Genomic DNA, 16,885 nt, shown 5'->3' on the forward strand with positions numbered 1-16,885 from the left:
GTATGAAAGTTTCAACAAAATCTATTTAGCACTTTATCTACATTTTTAAATCGGGTAGCTGAAATCTATTAATGGCATTTTTATCTTTAAAAACAATGTAGTTACCTACCTATATTTTAAATATACCACTCCTCTCCATATCATTCCCAATTCTTACACAGCATCCCTCCATCTCATTTCCAACCCTGCACCGCGCATGCGTCGATCTCAAATCGACGACGCATTTGTTTTCCAACTAAAAGAGTTCGTACACCGTGTCTGTCATTTCTGTATAAAGTTGTTACAAAATCGAAACACAGTGATCGACACAGTGTCTTTTCTGGTTTGAGGAAGGTAAACTTTTTTTGTTTCTAATTTCTATTAACATAAAACTCTTATATTATTCAAATTAAATAGGTAACTAGGTACTTAGTTAATTAACAATATTTTAACTCATGTAAAATATAATTAGGTGAGTGATAAAATATAATCAATTTACTTAAATGTAATAAATTATTAATAGTTATTTGTTATGCAAGGCTGCAAAATTGTTAATTTGTTGAGAGAGTTTGTATTGAATTTCGAGCCAGCGAAGAATTCTAAGGTTGAACCACTCGCGATGATAGAATCCTGAGCGTAGCGATCTCCATTATTGATTGAATCTTCACAAGAAAATCGTTACAAAAAATATAACTTTTATGTTCGATTGTACAGTGTAGGTAGGTACATACCCGGTGGTTCTATGAGATAAACTAGGTACTTACAGTGGAAACTCGATTAACCGGACTAATTGTTGTCGTTTGGGATTAGGATAATCGAATGTATGAAGAAAAGCGGGTTTCGTGCATATTATGTAGTTCACTATAATTTTCAATTTATTCAATTTTCAAAGTAAGTTAACTATACTAAGTGGGATATCATATGAAAGTGCTTTGCCTGTACATTCTAAAACAGATTTTTATTTATTTTTATGCGTAATAGTTTTTGATTTATCGTACAAAATGGCGGAAAAAATACCCGAGTATGGAACCCTCGGTGCGCGAGTCTGACTTGCACTTGGCCGAACAATTTTCGGTTGGTAGTCTGGATAATCGCGATAACTGAGGGCCGGATAATCGAGTTTCTACTGTACCTATTGCGTTACACCTAGTTACTGTAGGCTATAAGCAATAAACTAACATACATTAGAACTCTATTGGTTATCTGGCTAGAGTTCATACAAAAATGCCCATGGTCCTTTCATCGATGGGGCGTGAAAAGCTAGTAGACAGGCAAACAGACAGACTTTCGCATTTTAATTATAATTTATACCTATTATATAGTAGACGTATGGAGATTGTGAAGTTTTTACTAGGTATATTACTTATTTAAACTTCGAACTAAGAACACATTCCAAATTGTCAATCTTACTTAAGAAAAAATATCCTTGTCAACAATGGTTCTTGTTTTTTATCGTTGCGATAGTAAAATATATTATTTTCATGTAGAGTTTTAATAATTAAACCTACATTGAAGTATGGATACTTAATGTTAATTATAAATAACACGGCTCTCGGATTTTGTACGGAGGTAACGTGTAACGAAATAAATTGCACATTCATCGTACCTAATTACGCGTGCTTGTAACAAATGACCGCAATACCGCTTATTTATTAATCAATTTAGCTAATTCATAATAGTTATTATTCTGTATTTATTATATTCATCAAAACAAGTATATAAATTACTTTTCCGTAGGTAAATATTCATTATCAGTCCGTAGTCAAAATGATCAAATCATACCTATCTAAATGAAAGTCGCGTAAGGTAGTGCACTTATGGCCTGCAATGTATACCTATACCTACTCAAATAAAATATTTGTTTCATTTTGATATGTCTCTTTTTAATTGGCTTAGAAATCGAGTTTCATTTGTCATCGAATCAAGTTAATTGCTTGAAATATATCTACTTACTTACTTAAGTTTTTTTTAACTTAGAAGAGCGTACGTAAAAAATGGCTCTCGAGGACGACATGGCATAACGTCGGAAAGCTTTCAACGCAAATTCAAAGGAAAAATATCACCCGCATCAATTTCAATCCAAACACCAATAAATTGGCATCTCTCAACGACATCGCTAGACTGTTTATTACTGAGGTTTATTAATAGACATATTTTGTAAATCCTAAGACACCCCTCGAAAATCAGTATGGCGCGAATCGTTGCGCGCGGCGCTCGAAGTTTAAAAAAATAACTGTCAATGTCAAAATGAGCTATAGTGTCTATGATTGCGGATTCGAATTTCAAAAAGTGAACGACAAAGAGTGCTGTGATGGAATGAAAAAAGAAAAGAATGAAAGTGAGGCGAAGGAAGAACACATTCAGCACGTTTTAGGGCCGAGTCGGCGGTGCTTAGCGTGGGCTTGCAAAGCTTGTAAAAGGAAAACAGCGGCGGTGGACAGAAGAAAAGCGGCGACTTTGCGCGAAAGGCGGAGATTACGGAAAGTAGGTTGTTAAATAGACGTCTCAGAATTTTAAACATTGTAAAGCTTGAGTGCATGCGATTGTTCTGAAGTTTATTAATCTTATCCTACTAATATTATAAATATCAAAGTGTGGATGTTTGGATGTTTGTTACTCAATCACGCAAAAACTAAGTACTTACTGGACGGATTTGGCTGAAATTTTTAATGGAGATAGATTATCTGGATTAACACATAGGCTTTTTAAAACGGAAAATCAAAGAGTTTCTGCGGGATTTTGAAAAACGTGAATTCGTCCACCACTCACCATATCTGCTATCAAAAATATCTTTAAGGTGCCCACGGGTTAACTCTCGGCATCGGAAACTGTTTCATATTGCACCAAGTAAGACAAAACATGCTGATAACACATTCATAAGACGAAGTTGCAACCAATAAGCTAATCATCTATTCGCGAAAAAATATATTTTTCATCTCTCTCTCCATAGGTATAAATTAGCAATTAAGGATGTATTATCAAATTCTGACTAGTTATAGTTTATACTTTAGTCGATTTTAGTTTGTTCCGTGCTCCATAAATTACCTACCTAAGTATCGTAGGAGCTTAAGGCTGCTTTTCCACCAGTGATTTGCTAGGTATGCAGCTGAACTGTACCATAACTAAATCACGCGTTTTTAAAATTTTTGTCTGTCTGTATGTCTGTTTGTTTGAACGGGCTAATCTTTGGATTGGCTGAACCTATTTTGACAGGACTTTCACAGGCAAGTAGAGAATCAATCGGGGAGTAACATGGGCTACTTTTTTAACCGACTTTCAATATGCTGTGAAGAATTCAATATAAATGTTATCTTGTATAGGTATATGAAAAGAAAAGCTGACTGACTGTCAGATCTATGAACGCAAAGCTCAAACCACAAGTATCACTTGCTTTAACGCTGAAGGAAAACATCGTGAGGAAATCTGCATGCCTGAGAGTTCTCCATAATGTTCGCAAAGGTGTGTGAAGTCTACCAATCCGCACATGGCCAGCGTGGTAGACTATGCCCAAAACCCTTCTCACTCTGAGAGGAGACCCGTGGCTCTGTAGTGAGCCTGCGATGGGTTGATCATGATGATGATGATGTTTGATTTATTGCAACTTGAATTATTTTATACATTTTTTACTTTTACAAAAGTAGTAAGTACATGCTTTACGTTTACAAAAGTAGTACCTACAAAAAATAAGTTCCTGTGAGTTCTATGTACAAAATAGTCGTTTCTTCTTCTATGACTAGTTTATACCTTCCCTTCTCACTCTGAGAGGAGACCCGTGCTCTGTAGTGAGCCGGGGATGGGCTGATCATGATAATCAGGATGAATACCTTCCAAATGTAAATCCTTTGAACGTGCGATCCCGGACGCGTCCTGAAATGTCCTCGTAAGCTCATAAGCCGAGAAACGTGATCTGAAAACCGTTTCTTCATAATATTTTAATTACCTACGTGTAAGACTTGTGACAAATTGAATGGATTAAGATTTCCGATCGTTTGTATAAGAGTTTATTAACGGCTGGTGGCTAGAAATAGTTTTGTTTAACTCCTTTATTTTATGTGTTGAACTTTAAGTCCCGCAAATTGCTAATGCGTGTGACCGCCATCTTAGTGACGTCAGCACTGGACTGAAGTTTCGAGCTGATGGTATATTTTTATTTCGGCTGACGTCAAAACGCGATGTTAATGAGACATGGTTCCAGCGCTATAGCAATTTGCGGGACTTAAACCTATACCTATCATAAATGCGAAAGTGTGTTTGTTTGTTGGTTTGTCCTTCATTTTCAACCGTTATTGCTTGAAAAGTATTCACGCAATATTAACACTAGTACGCAGTAGTAGTAGGTATAATACGCGACAGGTTGAGATGGCAATCAGGGTGGGGACGCCCTGCATACTCGTACAGCCCCCGCGCTAACCGGGGTCGGCATAGCGCGGGTGAGGTGCGGGGAGTCCCCCCGCTTCATACGCCGATTGCATTCTCGACCTGTACTATAGGTAGGTAAAGTGTGACAAGGCTCTCTTGGCACTTGAATGACATTGACAGGGGGGCGCTGTTGGAGAACAAAGGCTTAGAATATTCAAACAAGAACAAAGTGGACACTTGACGGCAACGTTAGTTCCGATTTTCGCCACGCGCCAAGATAGCCTTGTCGCAACTCGCACTGTATACATAATGTGCAGGACCTTAGCGGCATTTTCAAGGTGTTTCCACCAATGTTTCATCTTCCAAAAAAATTCTACTAAAGACATTAGCAAAATTCATTCCCCTTATTTTAGTCACCGAAATAGCATAAAATAAAAGTAAGTAAGAAGGTACTAAAATCGAGTTAAAAATAAAGCAACTAAACTAGCCCTAAAGTGGTACCGTTAATTTGAGGTGACAGATTCCTCTTACGGCACGACACGAGTGTTTAAAATACCATTAACTGGAGTGACATGCAATCCAGAAAACTACTTAGGTGCCCTAGAACTTTACGTTATTTATTTCCATCTAGAATAGTCTAGAATAATTATTTTACTAAGTAAGTGTAATATGAAAAAAAACCGCCGTAGTGCGAGTCAGACTCGCGCACCGAGGGTTCCGTATTCGGGTATTTTTATCGACATTTTGCAAGATAAATCAAAAACTATTGTGGATAAATAAATAAAATTCGTTTTAGAATATACAAGTAAAGCCCTTTCATATGATATCCCACTTGGTATAGTTATCTTACTTTGAAAATTTAATATTTTATTTGTTCATTAACACATTTTTTTTGGGGTGATGTGATTACAAATCGATGGTATTCGGATTTATTCCTTTACTTGTACTATAAGACCTACCTATCTGCCAAATTTCATGATTCTAGGTCACCGAGAAGTATCCTATAGGTTTTCTTGAAATAGGTACACGACAGACAGACTGACAACGAAGTGATACTAACAGGGTTCCTTTTTTCCTTTTGAGGTACGAAACCCTAAAAACTGCCATAAGTAGGTACAAGAAGTTCCTACCTACTTATGGCAGTTTAGTTAGACCAGAGATAATATATTGTTAATATAAATTATCTCTGGTTAGACCAAGTTAGACCGCCGCGCTCCCATACCTATTTCTCCCATCATCAGACTTCACACCGCTTCTTTCATTTAACACCGCGGATGTGACCCCAGTCAAGGGCTAGCTTATTATAGAATTTAAAAAAAATGGCTGACTACACAAACAAACCCCTATTTCACCCCTTAGGAGTTGAATTTTCAAAAATCCTTTCTTAGCGGATGCTGACGTCATACTAAAATCAAACAAAAATTTAAATTAAAACTTTGAAATAAGAACATGAATATGTCTTAGTGCATATTTTCCCGTATTTACACACCATCCTTATTTTTTTATTAAAAACTTCTTATAATTTAATTAATTTATTAGCACAGTAAATCAATAAAACCCCTGTAACATTAACAAGGAACACAGAATTCACTGATTCCCTTTCAATAAATCACCCCCCACTTGGACGACTGGTGCGCACTTTGACAGATTTATTCCAAACGATCATAATATTTGAAGAGGCTTACAAAACGGTACAAGAGTTTCAGAATAAAAATAAATTGTATCGCTTTGAACAGCGCGATAAATTTATTTTTATGTGAAATTAAGATGTCCCCCATATATTTCACGGTTTATTGGACGCTATTTTTGATGTAAGGGCGATGTCACATGGCGTTCAGGAAGTTTTATGGGTGCATCTTTCAGAATCTACGAACTGCTTATTGGCGAAAAAATATTCCGTCGTCCGCATGGACTACACAAATTTCAAATCCGTATTGTGCACCCTTAGGGGTTGAATTTTCAAGAAGCCTTTCTTAGCGAATAGCTATCTGCTACCAAATTTCAGCCCGATCCGTCCAGTGGTTTCAGCTGGGCGTTGATGACTGACTGATCTCTGTCAGTCAGTCAGTCAGTTAGTCAGTCAGCTTTACATGTACTTATTTATTTTGTGACAAAAAAAATCGCTGGAATTAGATTTTCAATTTATCTAACCTACATTTAGGTACACAAGAAACAACAAACGTATTATAATATCATAGTGGCAAGTATGAGGAGCGATGATAGCCTAGTGGTTAGTACGTCGGTCTTCTACTCGGGAGATCCGGAGTCATATCCGCACGCACCGCAATACATTAGCTTTATCGGTTAAGAAAACTAATGTCTCAGCTGGCCAGCGTGGTGAACTATGACCTAAACCCGTCTCACCTGAGAGGAGACCTGTGCTCAGTAGTGAGACAGCGAGCGGCTATATGGGTATCACACGACGATGATGATGACATTTTTGGGATGAGAACATCAATCCATCTCTTTACCAAGTTTCCGGGATGAAAAATAGCTTATGTCCATCTCCGGGATGCAAGAATTGTCACTGCTCCAAACGTTAAAATCAGTGAAACGTATGTGGGTGTTAAAAAGCAGAGAGATTTGCATTTATAATACCTATTATGGGTTTATATTTAAAATTGTGATTAATAGAAAGGTCACAACTCTCAGAAATTGGGAATTCACGCAGAAATGTTCGAAGAAAATTCTTGTGACAATATCAAAGGCAGGGAAGGGTGTCTCGTCGGTTGTCCTTCAGCTTTATAGTTGTCAAAATAAATTTTTATTAGAACCGCTCCGTGTAGCGCTCGTCAAATGGCTCGGAACTAATAAGTAAGTGTGCGCTATTTTGTTCGAGCCCAGAGTTATTTTTATGAGCGATTTTCTCTCAAAAGAAAATTTTACAAGCACGAAGGCAGCTCATAGGTTTTCTGTTCATACATTTTTATCCAGAAAATTTTATAAACCTTTACAGAAAAAAAATTGATTCGGCTCCCTCTTTCTTCCCATCTATAGTCTAAATGCAAAATCGCAATTGACTTGGCCAATCCTCAGAAATTTTCAGATTCAGTAAATTATTACAATTACAATTTAAGATGTTTACGTATTTCATGTTTAAAAAATAAACAAAGTTACTTTACCATTAAAAGTCGTTTGTATAAAGTTTAGTCATAATATAATTTCACGATCAACGTCTATCGGTTTTTAACCGACTTATTTGAATAGATAAGTATTATGTGCTCTTCAGCCCTCCGAACTTCCAAATTCCAAAGCAGTGCTTAGAGTTACGAGCAGCGAATTAATCGGGTACGTACTACGTAGTACAGTACAGTACACGACCGGCAATCGGAGGGATATACTGGCAGGACCAACAAGCAACTTTAACGGTGAAGGAAAATATAGTGAGCAAACCTTCATGCCTTAGTTCTTCATAATGTTCTATGTTGTGTGAAGTCCGCCAATTCATACTTGGCCATCGTGATGGTCTATTTCTATGCCCTTCTCATTTTGAAAGGATGCTTGCTTAGTGACTAGTAAGGTGATGCTTTGAGATGAATGATATTGTTGTTTCAGGTGAACGCAGCATTCGAAGAGCTTCGAATACGAGCGCGAGCCGGCAGCGGTCGTCTGCCCAAGCTGGAGATATTGCGAGCTGCCATACAACACATTGAAAGGTTGCAGGCTGCATTGCGAGCTGCAGCTGCTGTGAGTAATCTAACTTTGATCAATATAGACGAATGTAACCCTTACTTCTGATAGGTATCTATGAATGTAACTTATTATAAGTTACTAGAAATGGTAAAAAACCGACCAAGTGCGAGTCTTACGCACCGAGGGTTTCGTACTAAGTACAGTAGTATTTTTTCGACGTTTCGCACGATAAATCAAAAACTATTATGCATTAAAATTAAAATAATTCTGTTTTGGAATGTACCTACAGGTAAAGCCCTTTCATATGATTTCCCTCTTGCTACAGTAATCTTAGTTCTTACTTTGTAAGTTGAAAATACTAATTTCTTAAGTATTTGTTTATGGACACATTTTAACTTTTTTTTGTGATGTTGCCACAAATTCACGGTTTTCGGATTTATTCCTTTACTTGTGCTATAACACCTACTACCTACCAAATTTCATGATTGTAGGTCAACGGGTACCCTATACCCTATAGGTTTCCTTGACAGACACGACGGACAGATATACAATGATGTGAACCTACAAGGGCTCCTTTTTCCTTTTGAGGTTTGGAACCCTAAAAAACAGTTTTAACAGCATACAGAAACTCGGTTCAGTGTCAAACAAGAAGTGCACAAAATGTGAAGCCAATTAAAATAATCCGATCTCGGTTCCCCGTATTCTATTTCTCGGCGGCACCGCGCACGTGTACAGATAAATAATGTCCGACGTGAATTAATGGCGATTTAACATCGCGACATGCCGTTTTCCGCGGTTAGATGCTATATTTAAAGCGAATGACGAACTTTTTTTCTTTTTTACTTAAAAACCTTCGCGGGATAATTTTCTATCAATATTTTCACGGTAGGTTCGATTGTACAAAAGCGGTAGCAAAATTTTACATATCTACCTACAACCCGTTTACTAAAAGAATGGACCTGGCGTCGATTAAAAATTAAAAAAATTAAAAACTCAACAAGTCTTCTTCTTCCTTACCTTATCCCACGCTACGTGGGGTCGTCTGGGGTAAAAACTCAACAAGTCTTCTTCTTCCTTACCTTATCCCACGCTACGTGGGGTCGGCTGGGGTAAAAACTCAACAAGTGGCAGACAAAAATTCGTAGTACGAGTATATGTTCGCTTCTTTGTCACTGATAGGTGGTCGTAGGTAGTAGTTGAGTTTTTAATTTTTTTTTGATTTTTAATCGACGCCAGGTCCATTCTTTTAGTAAACGGGTTGTAACTTGTACATAATAAATATTATCATATACCAAGGTACAATACAGCTTCATCTACTCATGTAGGTTGTTGTTATTCTTGTATCGATGTCTGTCCGTACATTCGTTCCACCCCGTCGCGCGTCTCCTCTCCACGTCTCTTTGTAGCGATGCACGACGGATAACTAGGGATTAGGAGCCCTAGAAATAAACTAGTGTCTAATTCGAAACCACAAAAGCTTAGCGGTATAATGAGCAGTAGGTACCTATAGGCTTAGTAGGACGAGTTTGCACCTTTCGAAAACGTTGATCGATTTCGAGATCGATATCGAAAGAGTAGATACTACCAAAATTGGATCTAACAATTCCCCTGGTTTCGAATCCGAACTTTGAGTTTGTATTCTGCCGTACTTTTTCTAAAAGTCGGCTAACACCAAAAAGTTTGTTTTTTAGCAAGCGCCAAAAACAAGGAAATTTAGAAAAACAGGTGTTTCTAAATAGTAGGTATCTAGCTACTTAGGATCAAACTAGGAGAAAAAAACTAAATATTACCTGAAAACCTGGGTGCTATACTTACGTAGCCGTACACATCTACGTAGCTCTGTAGGTTTATGTATAGTATTTTATCTAGATTCAAGATACCACTGATGTACTGGTAGGTATGTCGTCAATTGAGATTGAGGAACATGTCAACAATAACATAAAATGCAGGTTTAAATAGACTAGTCGAAAATAAAGAAGAGATCCATCCATCAGTCGTCATACGCGCAGTAAAATAGCGACCATCATTTGATATCATCGCTGCAGCAGTTTTGTTGGTCTTGTATCGTTTGTATGCTATGTCCTCGCATTCGTCACACCCCGTCGCCGTATCGCTGCCGTTTGAAACGCATCTGATATTCTCAGATCGAGAATAAACTGCTTACAAAATAGAAATAAACTTGCTGAGATATTCTGAATTAAATTGACAGGACCTAGGCACTGAGTATTGAGACATCACTGGTATTGAGTACCCAAGAATTTTTCCTTATACTGTGGCCTAGTCTAGTGGGAAGCTTAGTTGTCTACTACTCACAAAACATTTCTACAGGGTGTAACCAGAACGCTGCTGGCAAAAGCAAAGACAGGTGGTAGAACTGATGATTACTAATACGATACCACAAAAAAAACCGGCCAAGTGCGAGTCAGGCTCGCGCAATGAGGGTTCCGTACTACAGTCGTAATTTTTGGACATTTTGCACGATAATTCAAAAACTATGATGCATAAAAATAAATAAAAATATGTTTTAGAATGTACAGGTGAAGAGCTTTCATATAATACCCCACTTGATATAGTTATCTCACTTCGAAAGTAGAAAATACTAATTATTAGTTCATGACCACAATTTGATTTTTTTTGTGTGATCTAAGACAGATAGACAGACATTCAAAGTGATCCTGTAAGGGTTCCGTTTTTCCTTTTGAGGTACGGAACCCTAAAAACTAGAAAAAAATTATATAAAATCCTATAATTTTGTAAAAGTTTACGATATATTATTATATTATTGCAAATAAAACATCTGACTGATGCTAGAGGTCAACGAACGTTGCGTAAGTAGGCCACTCAGCGTCAATGCCGCGTTGTAGGTGGGGTATTGACTCGAGTTTTGCACGTAACTTTTTCAGGGTTCATGTACTTATATTAAATATGTGAGTTTATTTATTCCATCATAACTTCTTATTCCATCATAACTTCTAAATGCCTGAACAGATTTGGATGTATGGAGTATGGTTAGAATCCTTACATCATTCCGACTGACACTGGCCATCATTGTTTTTAAAAAATTCAAATTTTCAAATGTTGTTTTTCGTTTTTTGGGAGGGCAGACGTGTTTTTATTTTTTCAATTAGGTAGTATTTAGAAGTTATTTTAAATAACTAGGTAAGTGCAGCGAGTATTTAAATGATACCGCAGGTCACCTAAAATTGCCACCGCAACTGAACATAGGTAGGTACGTATTTTGAAAGATCAGGGAACCACCCAAGCATTGCTTGTTCACCCAAAACTGCTAACCCGTTTCCAAAGTTCTGTAGAACTAGAAAAATTAGGTCATTTGTTCAGTACGCGGCAAAAAGTGATGAACATCGATCTTTAGAAGGAGATAGCAGATTTATAGAGCACCGTCTCGGCCGTTGAGGCCGACAAAACGTCATATGGGTATGAGTGACAGAGACAAGGCTCTACAAAGAAGAAATGTCATCCTAAAGGCCGATGTTCATCACTTTCGGCCGCGTACTGTAACTTATTATTTTATTCCCCAGTTGGAGTCGGACAGCTGTAAAGGCTACGTGGAGCCGACGACGACGAAACCACAAAGCGAATCACGAGACACAAAAACAGACAGAGAAAAACCATTTCTAAACGGTAAGCTTTAGTTTATTTTGGTAGGTACTCGTATAGGTCGTGAATATTGTTGAATTGTTAAGTGCCCTGTAAAAAATCAAATATGTTTGTCAAATATTAAGTGTTTGTCAAATTATTAGAACGTGTGCGATCGTGTTTGATGCGTTTGTCAAACAAACTACGTGTTTGGCAAATTGTTTGTCACACATGCTTGATGCGGTCATTGGTTTGATATCAAAATTACTTATATCAGTGATCAGTGATCACTCTTATTTCATTTTGCAAATACACCCTGACGGCGGTAACGCGCTCATCCGATCCGAGTCCGTGAACATACGTTCCTTTTTGTTTTCTATGGGAGCTTATGACATAATTATGACGTAGAAAATCGCTCGTATTCTCATGGACGACGGATAGAATTTGAATGACGGAAGTGCAGTGCGTAATCGCCGTTAAGCATATCAAAACTAAGTATAATTATTGTTGAACCTCCGAAGGCATTCGGTACTGGCCGTATGCCAATGCCGTAAAGCCTACACCTACATTGTCTCTTAGACTGAGATCTATAGAGCGCACTTTGACTTTGCTCTGACTTTAGATTGAGTAAAAACAGAACAGATTTATCTGAGAGGTGTATACCTCTCCTATGAGTTAAAACGAGACAGATTTATGTGAGAGATATCCATCTGTCTCGTTTTAACTCTGTCTTAAGTCTAAGCAAAGTCAGAGTGAGCTCTATGGATCTCACCCTTACTTACTTAACTGAGCGGATTACAGCAAATTAAGCTTTTGGTTCATTGTATATCATGGACTTCCGCAAAGTAACGCCTGCTTCTATACAACATTTATACAATACTTAACTGAGTATATTTTACTTTGTTTTAGGAGAGTCTGCATCTTGTGGATTGAATAGCTTAGCGCGCCTCCGTTGCATAGTGCAGGCGTTAGCGAAGGACAACCCGTAGCCTGCCTAGATAGATCTCTTAACATAATAATTAAAGTAACTGGTGCTCAATTATAATAAATATTTATTTATATAATATTTTTTATTTCAATCCAGTAAGTATTCTAATTCCTGTCTTTCGCCAAACGGAAGAGTTCTGCTAAGTTGGCTATCCCATTCCATTCTCGGATGTTTCTACGCTTCTTTCCCTCAATTGAACCAGTGCGATATACCTACCCACTTATTTTACCAAAATTGTATGGCGAAGTACGAGTAGATATATCTCGCAAACGCGAACGCACATAATATGTCAGTGTTTATATGATGTCTCGTTTTCAGCTTATTAGATGTAAGCTACTCTACTTAACTAGAACTACAAAATCAAAATTTATTTATTTCATGTAGGAGAACTTTTGTCTCATGTGCGCAGGAGTCGTATTGTGGGCGGCACGAGAATAGACCACGTCCAGTGCAAATAAATCAAAACCAATAGACGGTTCGACGCGACTTGGCACCGACATGCAAGAGGAGGGATTAACTCATGTTTCGTAAGTGAATGATACAAAGTATTCATGGGCGTACCCAGCATTTACTTAAGGGTGGGGCAAAAGTAAGGAAACTCGACAAATAATAGAAATAAAATATTTTTTATTTATATCCTTATTTCAACAATAACCTGCGAGGATTCTGGCAAAATCTGTTTAAAATTTCGATTTCAAACTTATTTTGTGCTTCTAAAACCCTCTTCCTATGCGCACTCATCATGCAGAGGCCGACAAGTCGATTTTCTGTCATAGTTGACCGTAACCAAGTTTTCACTCTGCGTAAAGTGCTGAAGGACCTTTCGATAGTGCACGTTGTGCAGGGCTGTGCGAGTGAAATATGAAGCGCCTGTTTTATGGCTGGATAAAACAGCTGTGTTTCTTTAACTAGCGCAACCAATTCCATTTCCTTCAGTTCGCTCTGTGCCATATTTTTTTGTTCCCACATATTATACCACAGTTCTGCTTCACTAAGAAAACCACTTAAATTATAATAACTACAAAAAGGTTCTGTTTTTTTAATAAAATCTTGATATGACATTTGAAGCATTATGTGAGGGTGCAATGTAAGCAGTGAGTACGCAGGTAAATTGTCCTCGGAAAAACGTTGCTCTAGAGACAAAATTAAAGAATCAAGGTAGGGAATCATTAATGATCTCTTCCAAAACTCGCTAGGAGTCTGTGCCGGAGGATTTGCACGATGTGTCTGCCGATTTGTAATCCGTGGCATTCTCAAATCTGTTTCAAGATCGTCAGCGATTGACTCTGCTTCGGCTATCAAACTTTCGCTTTGAAGATCGGCAGTTTCACGGTGTTTTCTCAAGGTGTCCGTTATTCTTTTTATATGGTTTGCACACTGAAGCAAATCTATACTTTTCGACTGCAGAGCATTCACTATCGGTTGCAACTGTGCAGAATATTTTGCTATGAGGCAAACACTAACAATGAATTCAGAATTTGTAGCTGCGCAATGTAACTGAAAAGCAGATTTTCTGGTTGCATTGTTGCCGTCTGTTGACAGTGTTGAAAGGGCTTTCACCACCTGGACATAGTGCTCCTTAAAAATGGCAATACTTTTATATTTCTGAGACCAACGGGTTTCACAGAACATTGGTATATTTGGTACACATTTTCGACGAAGGCCCGATTCTCGAAAAAATTTAATTATTTCTTTTATTGTAGTAACTGTATTTCGTATTACTGCTATTTGGTTAAGGTCATGCACAACTAAGTTCAATTTGTGACTAGCACAGTGAAAAAATAGTGCTTTTTGATATTTTTCTCGTAAAATTTTCTGAACACCACCATCCTTGCCTGACATAGTTGAACATCCATCATACCCTTGCCCTACGCACTTTTCTGGATACAGACCCGTGTTTACAAAGAAGTTGTCGATATTAGAGGCTATAGATTTTGCATCCATAGCAGATAATTCCACAAAACCTAGAAATTCTTCACAAACCACCATCTTTTCTTCATCAAAAAATCTGACACCAATGGAAAGTTGCTCTTTTCCAGATACATCGCAGCTCTCGTCTGCCAAGATACTATAGGCATGTGCCTTCTTTACTTCAGCTATAATATCGTCTCTAATGACATCTCCGCATAGATCAATTATTTCATTCTGAATTCTCGGTGAAGTGTATGTGGCATTTTTGGCACCGCTTTCTATATGTTCTTTCATTATCTGGTCACCAGATTCAATTTTAAGTTTTATAAGGTCTTCAAAAACGCCTTCATGTTGTCCTTTACCTCTCAGAGGTAGGTCATGCGTACCACAGAATATCACGGTCGAAATTATTGAAGCTAGCACTTTTTTGTTAGCATCTATTTCTTTTTGATGTGCAGATATCAGCTGGACATCAACCGGCATATTTTCAACAAAACATTTCGCAGCTGTTGCCGATGATTTGTGGCATTGAGATGACGCATGAGTTTTTGCGAATTCGTGCATATCCTTATAACGAGTAAAAGGTCTCACCATAAACGAACCTTGCATATTAGTTAATGTTGGTGGAAACAACACACAATAAATGCACAACGCGCCCTTTAATGTTTGAGAATACGCTAACCAAGGAGCATATTGCGCCAACCAGCTGTGCTTAAATTTTCGTTTTAATTGCACAGCGTCCTTAGCAAAGTCATAACTTGGTGGTGGAATCCAACAATTTTTTAAAATTTCTAGTTTTTGAGAAGAGGTCATATTATATGAACGACCTAGCCATTGGCCCACGTCATTCGAACAGTAGATTTTATCCTGTGTATCAGAACTAGACGGTAGCAATACAGGAACCGGTGCAGGTGGTACAGTTGAACTAGTACTGGCGACGCCATCGCTAGCGGTTGCTACGTTCTTCTGCTTCGAGTCTTCTCCGCCGCTATCACTGTCACCACTACTTTTATCTGCCTGTTTTCTTTTCTGATTCTTTCTCCCTGAAAATGAGTAGGTATAATTAGATTAGATTTAGGCCAACCTGAATCCTGAACATTTTATTTTAAAATCACCAGTTAAATAGGTTTTAGATGGTTGGATCCTCGGTAGCTTAGTGACTAAAGCGTCGGACTCGGATTGTCTGTGGACGCAGGTTTGACTCCTGATTTGAGAGCTGAATCCTAAGAGTTTTGTCAATACTTTACAATTTTACTGTAGTGAAGTTTGTATTGTATCTATGAGCTATACGTCTACCAAAACGATTTTGAATTTAGTAATAGCACCGAATAAATAAACGACTGAACAACAGTTCAGTACATGTGTGTGACCTCTAGGCTCTAACCGACGGATTCACGAACGCGAGCCGAGTGGCCCCAAACGCGGCTTCGACGAAAACGAGCGGCCCAAATATCCAGAACGGCGAGAGTTGCAGTCAAAGGCGAGCGACCGCCACGAGTTCTTAATATTTTTCTACTTCGAGAATTATTATTGAAGTCAATGCAAAGGCAAAATTAATACTTCATACCTGTAGTGCAAGTATAAACACATACACATAACTACATAAAAACTAACATTTTATCCATATTTTTGTTTGACTACCTACCACGCAATAATAGGCTAATAAAATTGAAGCTCCTTGGGATCTGTTAATAGTAAATGTTATCTTATAAATAAGTAGGTAGGTATAATAATAAAACCTTTCTTAGTAGGTACACTATAACACTACCCACCCACCTGATTTCTCCGCTAATTAATCCAACCACATCAAAGGCGAAATACTAAAACTAAATTACTTAGGTATGTTAAGTACCTAAAACATTTCAGGAATAATAATAATAACAGTCACGTACCTTGTGCAGAACTAAAAAAGTTTCTTATATCCATTTCAAGCCAGCCAATTGCAATTTATTTTATCACTTATTCTATTTTTTATTTATTCGGACAGAGCAACTATTTAGAATAGTTAGCACTATTCACTCACAAGCAGAAACAAACATATTAAGTCATTTCGCTCTAAAATACAATTATAACATAACAAATAAATTAAACATAAAAAAACAATGAAACTCAGCGTGTGGTGTCCGTGTCGGTGCAATATACGAGTCGAATGGAATCGGCATTCGGCGTGCGAAGGAGGGGCGCGGGCGGCGAGGCGCGATTTAAAGAACTTCGGTGGTCGGTCGCACTCGCAAGTCGCACTCACTCACGAAGGCTTGGAAACGGAATTCGCGCGCTCAGTTCACCGACACTGCATTGTCTCGCGCGGTAAATTTGAATTTATATTGAAGGATAATTAATTTTGTAACTTCACGTAATTAGCTTTATGTACAGAATTTCTTCAAGTGAGAGGGTGGGGCAAGTGCCCCACCTTGCCCC

At 37.9% G+C, this 16,885-nt stretch overlaps 2 protein-coding genes across 2 annotated transcripts; one reads left to right on the forward strand and one right to left on the reverse strand.

Moving 5' to 3' along the window:
• Positions 1-2,140: 2,140 nt before the first annotated feature.
• On the forward strand, positions 2,141-12,629 carry nau (myogenic-determination protein nautilus). The gene is made up of 4 exons (XM_034971583.2): positions 2,141-2,463; positions 7,894-8,025; positions 11,511-11,613; positions 12,478-12,629. The coding sequence occupies exons 1-4, from the start codon at positions 2,227-2,229 to the stop codon at positions 12,555-12,557; spliced, it is 552 nt and encodes a 183-aa protein (XP_034827474.1). The 5' UTR covers positions 2,141-2,226; the 3' UTR covers positions 12,558-12,629.
• Positions 12,630-13,112: 483 nt separating this feature from the next.
• On the reverse strand, positions 13,113-16,885 carry LOC138402745 (52 kDa repressor of the inhibitor of the protein kinase-like). Its single transcript, XM_069500623.1, has 2 exons — positions 16,360-16,885; positions 13,113-15,510 (listed from the first exon to the last, which is right to left on the reverse strand). The coding sequence occupies exons 1-2, from the start codon at positions 16,391-16,393 to the stop codon at positions 13,196-13,198; spliced, it is 2,349 nt and encodes a 782-aa protein (XP_069356724.1). The 5' UTR covers positions 16,394-16,885; the 3' UTR covers positions 13,113-13,195.

This window comes from Maniola hyperantus, chromosome 9 (assembly GCF_902806685.2).
Source record: "Maniola hyperantus chromosome 9, iAphHyp1.2, whole genome shotgun sequence".
Lineage (NCBI taxonomy): Eukaryota > Metazoa > Arthropoda > Insecta > Lepidoptera > Nymphalidae > Maniola > Maniola hyperantus.

Coding starts and splice junctions, on each gene's coding strand:
- nau (XM_034971583.2), top strand. CDS start 2,227: ATGAGCTATAGTGTCTATGATTGCGGATTCGAATTTCAAAAAGTGAAC. Junction 2,464..7,893: donor AAAGGCGGAGATTACGGAAA/GTAGGTTGTTAA, acceptor TTGTTGTTTCAG/GTGAACGCAGCATTCGAAGA. Junction 11,614..12,477: donor AGAAAAACCATTTCTAAACG/GTAAGCTTTAGT, acceptor ACTTTGTTTTAG/GAGAGTCTGCATCTTGTGGA.
- LOC138402745 (XM_069500623.1), bottom strand. CDS start 16,393: ATGGATATAAGAAACTTTTTTAGTTCTGCACAAG. Junction 15,511..16,359: donor CTTTTTTAGTTCTGCACAAG/GTACGTGACTGT, acceptor ACTCATTTTCAG/GGAGAAAGAATCAGAAAAGA.